The sequence below is a fragment of the Cervus canadensis genome, chromosome 10, assembly GCF_019320065.1.
Source record: "Cervus canadensis isolate Bull #8, Minnesota chromosome 10, ASM1932006v1, whole genome shotgun sequence".
NCBI classification, from domain to species: Eukaryota; Metazoa; Chordata; class Mammalia; order Artiodactyla; family Cervidae; genus Cervus; species Cervus canadensis.
Window position 1 is genome coordinate 44647729 of NC_057395.1, and position 16635 is coordinate 44664363.

The window sequence follows — 16635 nt, forward strand, 5'->3', positions numbered from 1 at the left end:
TAGCTTCCACTTGTGGAGACGATCGCCTTACGCCCCTGCCCCGCAGGCACACAGCACGTCACGTTTCAGGGACTCTGCCCAGTCGCTCAGCTGCGGTCCTGAAGTGTGTACTGACATGCCTGTGGGTCTCTTTCCCTTGTTTTGGAACAGCGCGCTGCCCGCTGGGATCAGGCACATGGAGGTCTGAGAGGCCTCTCCTGACCCCGGCCTGCCGTGCCCCCGAAGCATGAAGCTGTGCTGCTCCCTGTGAGATGCGGGCACCTCTGATGCTATGAAAAAGTCACCGCTGGCTATTCATTGACCCCTGTGGTTTGTGAGGTTTGTCCCATGTGGCTTCACGGCCTCCTGTCTTAGGCCACACGTTCCTCTGGGCAGAGACTCTGGGCAGACCCCCTCCTGTCCTGGGGCTCAGTAGGGCCCTGAAAACACAGTGGTGGAGTGGGAAGAAAGCGGGGGTGAGGGTGCCCCCAACTCTGCAGAATCAACCTTGGGGGTGCCTCCTGCCCGTCTGCTCCCTGCCCCTCCCTGTCATCACGGCTTCCACGTCTTTCTCTGGCAGGTGGGTGAGGAGCTGAGGGCCGAGCATCATACCTGGAGATGGAGCCTGGCAGGGAGAAGATGAGCTCATGTTCACAAAGTCACATGCTGGCAGATAACAGCCTCTTTTCCAGCCCTGGAGCAGTTTCCAGCTTCTCCAGTCACATTCAGCCAACAGCTGTAGCCTGAGAATCAGAGGGGAGAGAGCTACTCCAACCAGTGGGGGAGGCCTGCTGCTTCCTGATCCCATCATACAGCCCTGCTGGGGAGGGGCCGGAGTGGGAGACCCCATGGTCCTCCATCCTCGAGTGCAGAGAAGACAGGAGAGAGGTAGGATTTCTGCCCAGGGCTGGTCCACCCCAGCTCAGCTGAAACACAGTCTCCAACCCAGACTCCACAGGGGTGGACAGAAGGCAGTTTGGGGCCCCTCCCACCCAGACTGTGGGGCAGGCCCAGGACGCATGCCTGTCTTAGATGCTGACCCTTCAGGAGTGGCTGCCCTGGGTGGGTTGGGGCTGGCATGAGAGCCTGAAGTCTGGCTTCTGGGTCACTGTGCAGGGCACCTGTTGGCCATGTTTGTAGAGCATGCACACTGTTACTCCTGATCTCTGCAGACTGTCCTTGAAGGATGTGTGCTCCTAACAGCACACTGGGTCTGGGTAATGTTTTTCTTTCTCTTAAAAGACAGACGTCTAAGAGCAGCTTTAGGTTCACAGCTAAACTAGGTAGAAAGTGTGATGTTTCAATATTCCTCCTCCCTCTCACCCACAGCCTCCCCGGTGTCATCTCCCCCGGTTGGTACTTGTGTTACAACTGATGACCCCACATGGAAATGTCATCATTACCCAGAGTCCACAGTTGACATCAGGGTCACTGTAGGTGTTGTGTGTCCTGTGGGTTTGGCCAAACATATAATGACATGTATATTATACATCAATACAGTATCATACAGAGAAGTTTCACTGCCCTAAAAAACCCCTGTTCTCCACCTGTTCATCCCTCCCTCTCCACAAACCCTCAAAATCAGACCTTTTTATTGTTGGCATAGTTTTACCTTTTCTGTAACGTCAAAATAGTTGCAATCATATAGCATATAGCCTTTGTTTCTTCCATGTCTTTTCATGACTTGACAGCTTGCTTATTTTAGCATTTAATAGTATTCCCATCTGGATGCCCTGTAGTTCATTAATCCATCACCTACTGAAGGACACCTTGGTTTTCAAGTTTTAGCAATTATGAATAAAGTCGCTGTAAAAAAGCACCCATGTGCAAGTTTTTGTATGGACATGAGACTTTTAAGGGGCAGGGAGGTGGTTTACTGTCTGGTCCTCGCTAGAAGCTTCCCTTGTAGCTCAGTTGGTAAAGAATCTGCCTGCAATGCAGGAGACCAGGGTTTGATCCCTGGGTTGGGAAGAACCCATGGAGAAGGAAATGGCAACCCACTCCAGTATTCTTGCCTGGAGAATCCCATGGACAGAGAAGCCTGGCAGGCCACATTCCATGGGGCCACAAGAGTCGGACATGGCTTAGTGACTAAACCACCTTGCTGGAAGATCTCAGGGTAGGGCTGCGTGGATTAGCTTCCCTGGGGGACCTGGAAATATCTGCTTCCTCACTGGTTCAGCTCCAGGGGGAACCCATGTATGTGTGTCTGGGAAAGAGGGCAGGCGAAGGAAGCCACTGATGGAGAGGGAAAGGAAAGGCAAACAGGGGAAGAAAGAGAAAGAGAAGAAAAGGCTGTGTGGATTAAACCAGAATCCAGATTTTTCTGATCCCATTGCCAAACTGTAACAGGGGACACGGATGTCAAGTTGTTGAGGCAGGTTTGTGTGTCTGTGAGAGGGCAGAGAGTAGACCATCTGTATTTGATGAACAGTCTGCGTTTATTATGAAAAATGAAGCCTGGGGGTTCAGAGGGGGTTAAGAGATTAAGGACTTGGATACAATCCTGGAATTTCATTGAGTTCTTTTTAACTTTTGCATTTTTAATGAACAATTTCAAACATTTCAAAAAGATATGCAGAGTATAATGAATTCTCATGATGCCTCATCTTGCTTCAGCAGTTCTCAACTTATGTGGTTTGGTTTCCTTTTTATCCCCAACTATGCTCTTGCCCTATAATTTTGAAGGAAATCTCAGGCCTCATGTGATTTTTATCCATAAAGATTTCAGTGTGTCTCCCTAGAGAGATTGCAATCATAGTACTTCTGTTAAACATAAAAATATAACCATATCTTGTGCACTCTACCCAGTCAATTCTGGATATTTTGGATAGTCTTATTTAAAAAACAATTTGTTCAATTTAGGATCCAAATAAGTCCATACATACATCACAATGGTTTGATATGTCTCTTAGATGTAGGATTCCTCCATCTTTCTCTTCGAATTAATTTTACTTTGCTGAAGAAACTCATTTGTCTTAACTTCCTGCAGATCAAACTCAGGCTGACTTTCTTGGCAAGACTGCTTAGGTGGGGGGTGGGCCCCCTGTCAGGAGGTATGGTGGTCTTTATTAATGGTTGACATCTAGATCCACCAGGTCATGAGGGCTTACAAAACGGTGATATTATATCATGCCTTCTTCACTGATTAGCTGGGCCACTGCTCTAAAGAAAACATTCCCTTCAACTGTCTAGTTATCCTGAGATATGGTTTGTGGAAGAAAGGGCAGAATAAATGTTTACCAGTCTTCAAAGGAGTTGGGTTTCCTGAGATACTCCAAAGGGCCTTTAAAAAGTGGTTTTCTTCTTACGGATTTTGCAGCTCTGGGTTTAAACACTCATTATCCTAGTGAATGTGTCCATTGTCTCAAAGCCTCATGATAAATAGGACTATGGACACTGAACCTGAGGAAACTGTACCTGGTAAGTCTGAAGACTTGCAGTTAGTTCTGGATTTGCTCACACATGCAGGCAAAACCCCAAGCCCCTCTGATCTGGGAAGGTCTGTGATCTAGGATTGAGGGAGATTTTCTTTGCTAGGATACTCCGCTCACGGGAACTGGCTTCACTGGACAAAGGGATGTGATTCTTTCTAGGGTGTTCTTTAATGTTGATTAAGAAAAGCCTAAGTTTGCAGGATGTTATCAGCTATTTTCACCTCCAGGACTTGTAACCCTAACAGACAATACCACCCATCCAGTGGTATTGTCTCCTGTGGGACAATGGGACAGTGTCTCCTTGAGGGGCCGGGAGGAGTTCTGATGAGGAAGAGAACCGGAGAGATGCCCACTCTGGTCTGCATCTCGGTTACCAAGACTGAACAATGGCAGCCCAGACCAGGCATCTGTTGATGGTTGTAAAATGAACTCAAGTCACATTAGCATTAGGTATATGTACAGAAAACCAAGCACTGTGCTGGGTGTGCACATTCGCCCAAGCACTAAATGTACAGGAGAGCTAAGTCAGCACAAGAGTGGCCAGTCACCTGGATCAGCCAAGGAGACGCGTCTTAATCGATTCAAAGGTAGGACTTGGTGACACTGGTGCCCCGCTGGCTGACAATTTACCCAGGCGCCCGTGCCTCCCCTCCCATTGTGCACACAACCAGACCAAAGGTTCAGAAAGACCACCCTTTGCTCAAAACAGACAAACACAGTGTTTTGAGTATTCTGCTTGTATGTATTCAACTCAGACTCTGTGAAGAGTTTAAAGGCAAACTGAGAAGACAGTAAGTAGATATGTCAGTACTTCCTACGTATCATTTGCTTAATGGCTACAGGTTGGATCAGTGATGACTTAAGAGCTGACTCATGGAATTCTCTGTATCAGAATTACCGGGGGGGGCAGTGTTGACAAATATAAATTATGACCCCTGTACCCCACCTCCCCACCCCCCACACACTGATTCAGTAAAACAGGTGTGGAAACTGGGGGAGGGGAGCTGGGGGTGAAGCCCAGTTACCTTTATTTTTTTCAAAGTACCCCTCATGACTCTGATGCCCAAACAGGCTTGAGAACTACTGGAATAAATAATCAGAGATTTTCAAATACAGATGCAATTTCTGAAGGGTGTTCATTCTACACAGTTACTCAGTTTCTGGGTCTTATTTCTTCCCTAGAGCAATCCCAAGAAAGCTATAGTTTCCAATAAAACATCTTTTGATTAAGAACATCTGAACTATTATTGTTTCAACAACTTTATCAAGGTAACTGGAAGAAACTGTATCTTACAACATCTCTAGGAATGACTAGAAATCTTGCTGATTTCCGATCACAACCACTGGTGTAATCTACACTATTGGGTTTGAATTTGCAGAGCTAGAGTTACCTAAATTAAAATCTGAAATTAATGAATGAAGGTCCTTTGTTACTAGCTTGACTACTATATCCAGAAAGTGGCCAGGTGTTCAGCTGTCTTCAATTCAACTGCTGTTTCTGATTAGAGTGTGTTCTAATTGGTTTAATAAGATTCAAAAAACTTGACCTAATCTAATCTTTCTCTTACTTTTTGATGCATTTTGAAGGCATATTTGTGACCTTCTAAAACCTCTGTGAGGCTTGTCATCACCTCCTTGGCTGTAGCAGCATGTTCTGGCAGAGGTCCAGCAAACATCCACCAGTCAGGAAACCTTTAGGGTGATTATGGGTGTGACTCTTTTTTTAATTGTATAATTCATTTATACAGAGAAATCATTTGGAATTAATTATTTACAGTCTTTTTCAGTTTTCATTTCCACTGGCCAGATACAGTTCACATAACAGTCCACGTTTACTGGAACGGTCACCATGACAAATCTTCCACATGGGTTTTCAGTCCTCCCCCATCCAAGACAATGATTGCAACTGAACAGAAACATTTCAGAGTAAAACACTCACCAATCTCTTTTCCCCTCTTAACGAATAAATCTGCCAGAATGCATCTAATATGGTCAAATTTTCAACACATTTCCTTTTCTTTTCAAACCCCTTATTTGCAAGTACTGTAAATCAAGGCAAACACAGTTCACATCCCCCAAGCCTTCTACGACTTACTACATACTCTCGACTTCAGCTTTTACTATCTCTTCTCAGAAATGTCTGGCACAATCAGACATTTTTACTTTAAGACAAAACTACACTCTTTTTCCATCTGTTTTTTTAAAAAAATACCTATTACCAGTCAATTGCCTTCCCTCTTGCTTTTCAGAGAATATTAACTTTCCATGAAATCCTTAAGATGGTTTTCTTTCAGTAGTTCAGAACACACTGAGTCATTTCATGTGTGTCCACCACCCTGAAACACTACATTTTAAAAATCGTAATCTTCTTAATTGGCTCAAAAACAGTATGGCTTGATTTCACTTGGTAAAGTTAATATGATTTAAAAAAACACACACACACACATTTTTAATCAAGGGAGAAAAATACTTTAAAGACATGCCAATTTGAAAACGGATCAAAGTAAAAAAATAAAAGGAAATACTAAAAACTACTTTACAATAAAAAAAAATTAAATAATCGGCAGGTTAAATCAATGAAAAATGAGGAATGTGCAGTGAAAAACAAACTAATAAAAAGCATTCCAGTTGGCAAAATGGAAAACCTATTAAGTTTTGTTTGTTTTCCAAGGAACTTATGTTTCAATGTAAATTTTGAAATATTACAGACATTCCAAGTAGATCTTAGATGCCAATGTTAACGATTTCAAATTCTGCATGCAAAGTTCATCAAAGAAACACTGGCAAAATCCTGGTATTTGCAAAATTTTAAGTTTTGGCAAATACTGTAAGTATCACAATTGGTATTAAAAAGTCATGATGAATGCAGAATGAGAATACCCATTAAGTATTTCATTTGATTAAAAATACCAGGTTTGCACGTTCTAAATGATCTGAGAAGGAAAAAAATAAACAAAACAAAAACAAAAAACTGCAGTTTAACAGTAATCTGTATATATATCTTTAGCTGCCATTAAAAAAAATAAAAGAACAACAACCAAAACCAACCACACACACAGAAGACAAGAGACGGTACTAAGTAACGCTGCCGTGCTCATAGGACAGAAAGAAAAACTGTACAAGGTCATAAATAAAGTCTCTTCCAGCTGCTAGCCAGAGCTTCCTTTATACCAGGGTCTCCTTCCGCTTGCCACTGACCTGGGCTTTGTCCCTGGCTTTGCGGAGGCTGGTCTGGGCTCGGGGTGCTTTCACGCCCGTAGTGTTGTCTGCTGTGTACACCGGGGCGCCACACTCGGCAGCGTCTCCATCAGCTTCGCCCTGAGTCATGCTAGAGGCCGTGGACGCCTGTCTCTGGGCCCTAGCATTGCTGGTGGTGGTGGGGTTCTCCCCGCACTCCTCGTGGAACTCTGAGGGGCCGGTGGCCTGTCGGAATGGGGCGATGGCGGTGCGGATGCAGCTGAACCACTGCTGCTTGTGGAACACGTCGTTGGCTTGGAGAGTGTGGGACTGGCCCGGAGAGGGGTCCTGGAAGCGAACTCGGAAGATGTTTTTAGCTAGAAAAATAAACATTGACAAAAGGAAATCAGACTTAGAAAGCTTATCCTAGATGATGTGGTCAGACTACATGAGTATGGGTGCTGGTCTGCCACAGCAGGCACATCTATCTAGGAGGCAGTGCCCTGCGTATTATGCATGTATGAGGCAGTGCCCATGTGTATCACGTACACATGCTGGAGTCAGAGCGCCACAGCACCTGACAACTCAGCAAGTGGACCAGGTCGGGACGACAGAACCCATTTCATGTTTAGTGTTTTGTCTGGGGACAGATTCTTAATTATTAAAGCTGAAATCATTTAGGTTCTGAGTTTATGATCTTTGAAACCATTTTAAAGTGTGACTGGTACCTTTATCTGAGTTGCCAAAAGCCCCTCGGAAGGACCCTCCCATCCTCACGTCTCCATCCTGCAGGTCTTCCAAGACCAGCTCTTGGACGGGGATGGGCTGCCGGTAAACCTGGTAGGAGTGACGCTCGTTTCGAGTAACAGGCCGAGTCAACACCAAGATGTCTTGAAATAGGAAAATGTACAGTTTCTGGAGAAGCAAGAAACAAATACTTCTTAAATGTAGAACTTTGTGACTCTGAGTGAAATCCATTGTTAAAAAAACGTGACTGGATCTTAATTTTATCAAATTGATTTACTAAGATCCCCTTACAAATGACTTCATAAAGATGGTGCTTTAAAAGCAATGCACGTTCTCCTTGGGAGAGTTTTTCTCACTGTAGACTATACACCACTTTTCTGTCCATGTGTAACATTAGATCAGCAGCAGCTGAGCAAACGCCACGCACCACAAAGACCTGTCGGTGGCGGCGTGACTAGAAATGCCAGGACTGTACACTACAGTCTTCTAACAGGGTGAGAACTTAAAAATGTAAGCTGGTAAAAATGTTAATGGTTCTGTTTTCTCTAAACAGAGACAAACCTAAGCTTTTACAGAACAATGAGGCCTTGTAAGAGAAATCAGAGATGGAAGATTAACTTTTTCTAAAAATAACCTCAACTTACGAATTGGGCTTGTGAAAAGCACATGATGAAATAAAAAAACCATTCCATGTGTATACTTAGTTCCAGCAGGTACCTTTGTAACTAAGATTGAGAAAAGAAGTCTGCTATCATTCTGTCTGCTGTAAAAGTTTGTTTCATAGTGCTAAAAACTTCCAATACTATAAACTCTTCAAAAAATTATTCCGAAGAATGTACTTTACTTTTTTATTAAACATCATAAAACTAGTAAGTTATTTAGAAAGGAACCCCTAGCCAAACAAGTTGACTTATGCTTCAAAACTAAAAAATAATTACTGATTCTTCACCAAGACATTTAAGTCACTTACAGAAACCAACTATTTACTTTATCAAAGCTGATAACATAAAATCCAGTTACTTTCAGTATGTGATGAGTTTATTTTATAAACCTGCTTCATAATTCAAGTGGAAAAAACTAAACAATGGGAAGAGGGCAGGAACTGCTCACTTCATATTAGTGTTAGATGCACTTACGTGTCCGTTTTTATTTTTCAGTTCCCCATGGCAGAGCAACACTTTGCTTGCTTCAATTCTAGGGTCCTTCTGCTTTTCATCCAGATACTCCAGCTTGTCAATGTAATATTGGCATTCTGATTCACCTTTCTTCACGTTGATATCAGAGAGAACTCCTTGTATTATCAGTATCTAAAAAGTTATATATATATATAAAGAAATCTCTGGTGCATTTTCAGCATATTAATTTATCCTTATTTTCCTACAGGACTAAAATGTTGCATTAAAATGATAAAATTTTACAGCTTGAAGGGACCCCAGAAATCAGATAATTCAGTCAATCCCTTCATTTTACGCTGTCAGCCACACTGGTGATTTGCCTTAAGTCACACAGCTAGCTAATGGAAGAGGTCAGATTAGAACCCAGTCTCCCAACTAAAACATAAATAAAACATGTTACACCTTTATACTAGTGCACAGTGAGCTAACCCACGAGAACTGAAAGTTCATGTACTCATTCAGCATGCAGAAGCTGTGAGGGGATCGCTGTGTACCTTTCTCAGGCAAGCTAACATGCAAACTGGCAAAGCACAGGAACCACTTCTTGGGCTACTTACAGCCTCCTGCAGGAGCTGAACATCTGGGTGGTCTTTGGGAGTATGTCTAAGAATCTCTTTCAACAGTAAAGGGTATTTGACAAGGCGGCTTCGAGGAATATCCAGGAAGCTCCAGAGATCCAGTTTTCGGCTGAAGGGAGACTCCAGGCACCGTTGGAGAAAGTCCTGGACTCTTGGGTCCTGTTTCTTCTGATCCAGAAGAGCCTTGGCTGCCAGCTGGTTACTGCAGTAGCCTTTGTAGGCATTCAAGCCTGGCAACTAAACAGCAGTAAGAGAAATCAAAGTATAGTCCATTAGTGAGATTGCAAGCATACGACATGAAACTTAGAGCTATTCATGAAAGTTTTAACAAGCTGTGAAGATTTTCCTGCAGGTGATAATGGGTGACTGTTCTCTCACTTGACTGTACATGCAAAGGCTGTCTTTCATCACCAAACCCCAGCTGTCCCTCCGAGAACCGGGCCTGGCATCGGCAGGCACTCAGATGTTAACTGAGAGAGTAAGACAGGTAATTAACAGCATGTAACGTGGGAATTCTGTTTAAGGAGGAACATATTCTTGAAACAAATGAAACAGTGTCATTCATGATATGTTTTTCTTAAACAGTGACTGTAACTTCTATGTACATTTGTTCAGTTTTAGAGTCCCATTTATCTGATTTTAGAATCCACTAACTGGATCAAATCAGTGTGATCCTGATCACAAGTGACAAGCCTGCCCTGTCTGCATAAACATGCTACATACCCAGTTCACGAGAATGTGGCCAACATGCTCCACTGTCCCGCCAGGCTTGGTGGCTTCTCCTATTCTTGCCAACAAATCTGAAGTGTAAGAAAGCAGAAATTCCAAGAACAAGTTTACTTAAAAACAATTCAGGGAGGAGCAAGACAGTGGTAGGGGATTAAGGGGTGCAAACTACTGTGTATGATATAAATAAGCTACAAAGACATACTACACAGCACAGGGAATGTAGCCGTAACTTTAAATGGAGTATAATACTTAAAAATATTAATCACTATGTTGTACACCTAAAACTAATTTTGTAAATCAACTCTATGTCAATAAAAATTTCAAAAATATGCTGAATTAAATTAGAAGTTTAGATTTAAAATTGTTGTTGCTGTTCAGAATCTTACAAAAATTAGGGAGCACACCTTACCTTCATGCAGAGGTATGTAAGCATCCAAATCACCAAATATATGTGTGAGCTCCTCTTCTGACATAATAGACAGCTTTAACATGGGGTCGTGGTAGGCCTGTTGGAGGGGAGAAGTGCGTCACACACAGATCAAACAAATAAAATACGAAGAGAGGTCGGAATGTGAATTAAGCCTGACTATGTAAAAACCAGCGTGGATATTATTTTATACCTAATAGAAATTAAAGTACATGTTAATCTTGAAAAACTCTTCCTGATATTCATATTTGAAGAAATGCCTCTAATAAACCTCATCTAAAATTAGTATTCACCAGTAGATAGTCTCTACTTTTCAACTTCTAAAGGTAATACCCTTTAGAATTTGTGGAATGTAATTTTTAAAACCTATGGCACAGGAGAGAAAGTTCTTTACTGACCTTTCTTGCAAGTTTGAGGTCCTCAATTAAGTCCTGTTCCCCTCGGGACATTTCATAGATTGCCTAAAAAAAATCCAGCAAACATCACAGGTCACTCCTTCCTTTCAGAAAGGAAAATCACATACAATGGATAGTTACCATTATTTAATTGATGCTTGAACAGCGCTTTTCGAAGTGACTCAGTCTGAACACTATAATTCAGAATGGAACTTCTAATAAGAGGATGCCATACGTTTCATATTCTACCCCATCAGGGTGTTAAACCAAATGACCACCACCCTCTGCAAGTGCTGAAAACGGTCACTCAAATGCAAAAATGCAAGTCTATCTTGCCGGAGGTGTTAGTTTGCTATTCTTCCCGCAAAGCACATGTTTAAGAATCAGAGTCCATGTTTCAGTTTATGCTAGTGCACACAGTTTTGCTGTGGGGCGCACACCTCTTGACGTCTGATCTCCCTGGAGGTTAGAGACTGCTTCATGCTGCCGTCTAACGTCTCCGACCACAGGGCGCTGCTTCTCCTCTTGGCAGGTGCTGGGACTGTCGACCTGCTAGAAAACTTTTGGGCTGAAGCTGGGGATCTGCTGTCACCACGAAGGGTAAATGACTTAAGAGAAAAGAAAAAAGTGAAAAAGAAAAAGCTTTGGAGGATACAGAAGCTATTTATTTTTTCCTCAAAAAAAAAAAAAAAAAAGGTTCTGACAATTTCTTTATGCATAAAAGTCATTTATGTCAGCTTCAATCTGACAGTATTATAAAGTATTTGTCAGTCAAAATTACTTTCTGGGAATAAAAACTATCCAAGTTCTTGCTTTGCTCTAAGATGTAAACTAATATAATGAGATTATATAAATACTGTTTTGACAACAACATTACTTAACAGCTTATTCCAAAAGAGGAAAATTATATTTAAGTATAACAGTACAAACCTGTCTGTACAGCTCAAAGAAAATGCAAATTTTAGGCTTCTATAAAAAGTCACCTCACCGCATTACTTGCTCCTACCTGTAATGTTTGACCAAACCGCCTGACAGCTCCATTTCTTACAGGAGAGATTAGATTTGCCAAGGATGTGACCCGAGCTAGAGGTCGCACTCTTTTATTGCTTGGCTCCTGTGAAAACAAAAACAAGTTATACTAAACATGTGTTTAGGTATAATGATTTCAAGCAAGTTTGGACAAAACTTTAAGATCTCTCAAAAGTCAGATATTTGTACAGTATATAGAAGAAACATGGAATTCTGAAAGTGAATGTTGTTTCTCATTGTTAAAATATGAAGAACACTATGAGGAACAGAAAATTTAAAAATAAATGGTACAAGAAAGGTCAAATATCTGAACATCACTGAGAACATAACATACTATATCATTAAACAACAACAACAAAAAAAAATCCAAAATTAAAACAAAAGAATTAGATTCTAAAATCCCACAGAAACTTTTAGCTTAATATAGAGAGTAACTTTAAAAAAACACCTTCTTATTATGAAAAATCAAACATTCACAAAAGGGGAGAATTGCATAATGGATCCTGGTCTAACAACTGGTTTCATCTGTGCCTATACTGAAATATTTTACAGCAAATGCCAGACCTTCTATCATTTCACTCTTAAATACTTCACTTAAAGAACAGCCTTTAAATGAAGGCATCTGACATTGGGATGAGTCAGCTCCAAGGCAGCCAGGTCCCTGTGGTGGGAGGTGTTCAAGCACAGGTAGAACAGTGGTTAAGAGGAGGCTGAGCCTCTGGACTCAGACCAACTGGGCCCAAATCCTGGTTCTGACACTTGACAGGAAACGTCCTGGTTCCCAATGTTCTCATCTGTAAAATGGGGTTAACATGAGAACTTCTCTTATAAAGGTGATATGAAGATTAAATAAGATGTTTAAAGGGTTCAGAATAGTTCTTGGAACATACTGAGTTTTAGCTATTACTGACATCCTTTCTCAGGAATATTTCCACTTACTATGCAAACGCTGATATTTATAAATAATTAGATCCTCTCATACATTTAATTATCAAGGAAAAATATACACAGATTGAGAAAATATAATTATTTTACATATATTGCTTTTAAAACAATAATAATATAGCAAACACATCATTTACCAAAGATTCCAAAACCTTACAAACTGCATTTCTTTAACTTTACAGCTAGGAGAGAGGAGGCACTCCACCAGGTGACTCACACAGCTGCCTAGGTAATGAAGGTTAGATCATAAAACAGTCCTACCCTTTATAATGTCTATGGTGCATAATTATTTGTTTGTAATTTTTGGTGCCTTTGGCAATTGTGGCATACTTGACAAAATTTTAATGAGGCTACAGAAGGGTACATGATGAAAAATTATACAAAACTCACTACTGAAAAATGACAGATGGAATTTTTTTCTAAAAAATCTTTGCTATGACCCAAGTCATGAAAAAGAGGTAAGTGAGTAAAAATAATCCCTTGAGAATAATTTGAGCATAGAGTGGCAGAAAGGGTTAAAATCCTCCAGAAAGAACTTAAATGATGGAATATCCAAACAAGCAAAGAGACCTATCGAGGCTCCGAAGGTGTGGACACAGTTGACCATGGCCAGGAGGCTCTGCAGACAGACCACACATTCCAGGCCCCTGGGTCAGTCCTGAAGAGGTAGTGCAGCAGGCCAGCCCCCACCCCCACCCCAAATAAGTGACTCCGAAGTAAAACTGTGACTATAAAGCCACAAGTGTGCGAATGTTAAATGAACTGAAAAAGAAACCTCCCGAGATATGTACTAAAATGATGCACTGTGTGGTTGAGGACATGTGTGAATGCCTTTACCAGACCCATCTGTGCAAGACTGAAGGGACATATGCGCGGGCAGAAGGCAGGCAGAAGGCATTCCTTTCTATTTAGTAAAGACAGGACAAAGACGCTTCTGTGTGAACGGAGATAGAATTACCTCACAAAGTAAGATATGCCAGCGCCAAGGAGAAACAGAGCAGTTGTCAGAAAGATCTGCTTCACCGATTGGAAGGAGAGGTTAATTCCTCATCCCTGTTTAGAGCATAACCAATCTGACTTCCTGGTAAATCATAAAATATTTAATTTCAATTGAAAAGTCTCTGGAAACGTGCTCTTCCCAGTGAATTTGAAAGGAAAAGTTAAGTTTAGCTGGAAGGAAAGGAATTTCTGATATCTATTTTAATACATAAAATAAAAACTTATCTTTGGATCAGTCAGTACAACTACTAATTTCCCGGTAACGTAAAACTGTGATATTTAAAATGAAAACTACTGAATTTAATTTAGGTAATTAAATGTAAAGATATCTAAAGCATCTTTCTGAAACTAAAACTGAAATGTGGATTCTCTCTCTGAGGGTGGTGGGGTATATGTATGGTGTTACATATGTTCTCAGCCCTTGAGAAGCCCACCCATAATCTCACTGCTTCACAAAGGAGATGCCAGTCTCAGGAGTGTATCTAATCTAAAACGTCTGGGAGGAGCACCCGGCTAGCTCTGTCACAGAGCAAGATACTCTTAAGTCTGTACCAAATTAGTGCTGAATCAGGAGTACATGGAGGAGGGCCTGGGGTGAGAGGGCATCTTCGTACTTTCCACACTGGCTTTTGGTATCTGAAAGTAATTTTCATGCCTTACTAAACATTCACATGTGAAGAATGCTTGTAAGATGCAACACAAACTTTTAGCATATATACTTATTACAAAAGTACAGAAAACTTTAACGAATAACTAATTCAAAAAGTATGATTGAAAGGCAAAGATGTAATGCTGACTATGGCTCACTAATCTCAGGATAAACACATAAGAAAAAAATCAGAGACAACTGTTACGGAAAAGTGCTATAGGTCACCTATAAGGTAGGGACAACAAATTGTCTTTTATGGGTTAGAATTTGGTCTGTGTGAGCTACAACCAAGAGCAGTGTTTCTTTAGAGGCTGAGATGAGCCATCTAACCTACCCTGGTTTCTGGTGGGGAGTGCTGGGAATCCACCCATGTCTGTCCCTCTGCAGGCGAAGGAACAGAAGGTAGGAGTCTACCTGCCTTACCAGTACCCAAATAAGGCTTTCTTCCTGGTTTTACTGTCGTGTTATTTTTGTTTTGAAGTGTTGTTAGCAACACTTCAAACATACTAAACACTTCAACACTTAGTAAACATAGGAAGCTTAAAGAATGGGTACAGATAGTGAAACTGGATACCCTCCTTCAAAAAAATGATCTGAAAACCCAGGGGAACAATAAAGAACATGAACAAGTTTCACATGTTCAAGGAACTTTCTACAGTCGGCAACCTTTCACTAGGGCTAAAGTTCACTTAGAGGGAAAAAACCCAACACCCTCTAATATAAATTTATGTTGTTTATTTAGGTTAGCTTTTAACCAGACTATCTAGGTTAGCCAGGCAATCACATGTATTATTATAGGGAATCTGACTTGAGACCTAGTATTTAATCAATCTATTTATTTCACTAACCCAGTTGTACTCAGATTTTATGCCTTAAAATATTTTCTGTATAGCTACAAACAGAAAATTCTTAAAAACAATTTAAAGTCTTTTACTGGGATGTACCTTGTGCATAAAAGCAACAATATGGAAAAGTTCTGAGGTGAACCCCGTTTTGTAAAGAGGTTTTTTTTCTCCTCAGGATGTCACATAGAGGATATACTTTTTTTGGGGGGGTCGTCTTTTCTAGAATCAACCAAATCAAGACACAAAAAAACAAGTATGTGTTTGGGTTTACTCATTTGGGTTACTGGATAAATAATTTTCTCCTCTATTTGGCAAAAGCTTTAAGAAGAATGAAAAGAAAAAGTTATTTATAAAAAGATAAAAATGAGTTATGATCACATAGGATTTCTTCCCTTTCATCTTAGTAATAAATAGTCAAATATAGTTATTTATTTAAGGCTGTGCTGCTAAAAGCCTGATGACATTCCTGGTGTTTTTAATCTTTGGAATAAAAGTATGCCGTAAACAAGGTCAGTGTCTGATACCAAACAAGACTAGTTCCGCTTTAGTATTTACACTGATGACCACTTTTGCGAAAACTGAAACACAAAAGCCAAAACCAAACAGAAAAATGAAAACCAAAGCCAAATCACGTCTTTTAAAGATAGCAGCTATTTTAACTACCAAAGGTGTGTGTGTGTGTGAGACACACACAGCTTTGCTGAGACACACAATACACTGTGCATATTTAAAATGTATAATTACGTAAGTTTTGATATAGGTACATGGCCACAAAACCATCACCTCAAAGCAGCGGCATATAGTTAACTGAATACAGGAATGATATTTCTATTCCATCAGCAATGACAAAGTACATACCATAGAGTATATCTATTGCTGTTATATATATAGAACGAGCACATAGCATTAACTATTAAAGTTAAATAAGTGGCATAAAAGTCACTTAATTTGATAAATGTTCATAAAGACCTTAAAAAAGTACAGTAACTTTAGGTAATTAAAGCAAGGATGGCAGAAGTACCTAAATAATGATTCGCTGGCTTAAAGAATTTAACATATTTTTCTTTCTGAAGGACAAAGCCACACACAACGAACTTATCAGATGTAGAAAGAAAATTAAAAATGAACGCTGGCATTTTGTTCACTAGCATTAACTTGTAACTAAGGGATTCCTACTTTCTGCTTACTCCACAGCCCAGTTCCTAAGACTGATAACAGAAATAAATGCAAGACAAAAAAAAAAAAAGCCCAAAAAACAAAATCTAACCAAACAAAAAACTGAATTAAACATCAGAAATGTGACCAATTCAACCAAACTGAAGTATATACATTTAAAATCTTTTTCTTTTGTATAAAAGTTTATATACACTTAAGCAACGCTATGCATAAACACATTTCAAACCTGCATGTGAATCAAGGCCACTTTAGTGCTCAGTAAGAGCAAAAGTTCAGTTTAGCGTCATACTGATAATACACTGTTCAAGAGGGTAAGTTTCGTGGCGTCAGAAACCTTCCCTGGGCTGT

General features: G+C 40.6%; 1 protein-coding gene across 2 annotated transcripts in view; it reads right to left on the bottom strand.

Moving 5' to 3' along the window:
• Window positions 1-5119: 5119 nt before the first annotated feature.
• Window positions 5120-16635, bottom strand: part of NET1 (neuroepithelial cell transforming 1) — a 34691-nt gene continuing 23175 nt past the window's right edge. For both annotated transcript variants that reach the window (XM_043479339.1, XM_043479340.1), the window contains 9 exons: window positions 11651-11758; window positions 11085-11252; window positions 10648-10710; window positions 10232-10328; window positions 9817-9893; window positions 9073-9330; window positions 8477-8647; window positions 7322-7508; window positions 5120-6970 (listed from right to left, as the gene is read on the bottom strand). In XM_043479339.1, the coding sequence (XP_043335274.1) occupies window positions 6582-6970; window positions 7322-7508; window positions 8477-8647; window positions 9073-9330; window positions 9817-9893; window positions 10232-10328; window positions 10648-10710; window positions 11085-11252; window positions 11651-11758 (1518 nt within the window). In that variant the 3' untranslated portion in view covers window positions 5120-6581. The remainder of the gene's footprint in view (window positions 6971-7321; window positions 7509-8476; window positions 8648-9072; window positions 9331-9816; window positions 9894-10231; window positions 10329-10647; window positions 10711-11084; window positions 11253-11650; window positions 11759-16635) is intronic.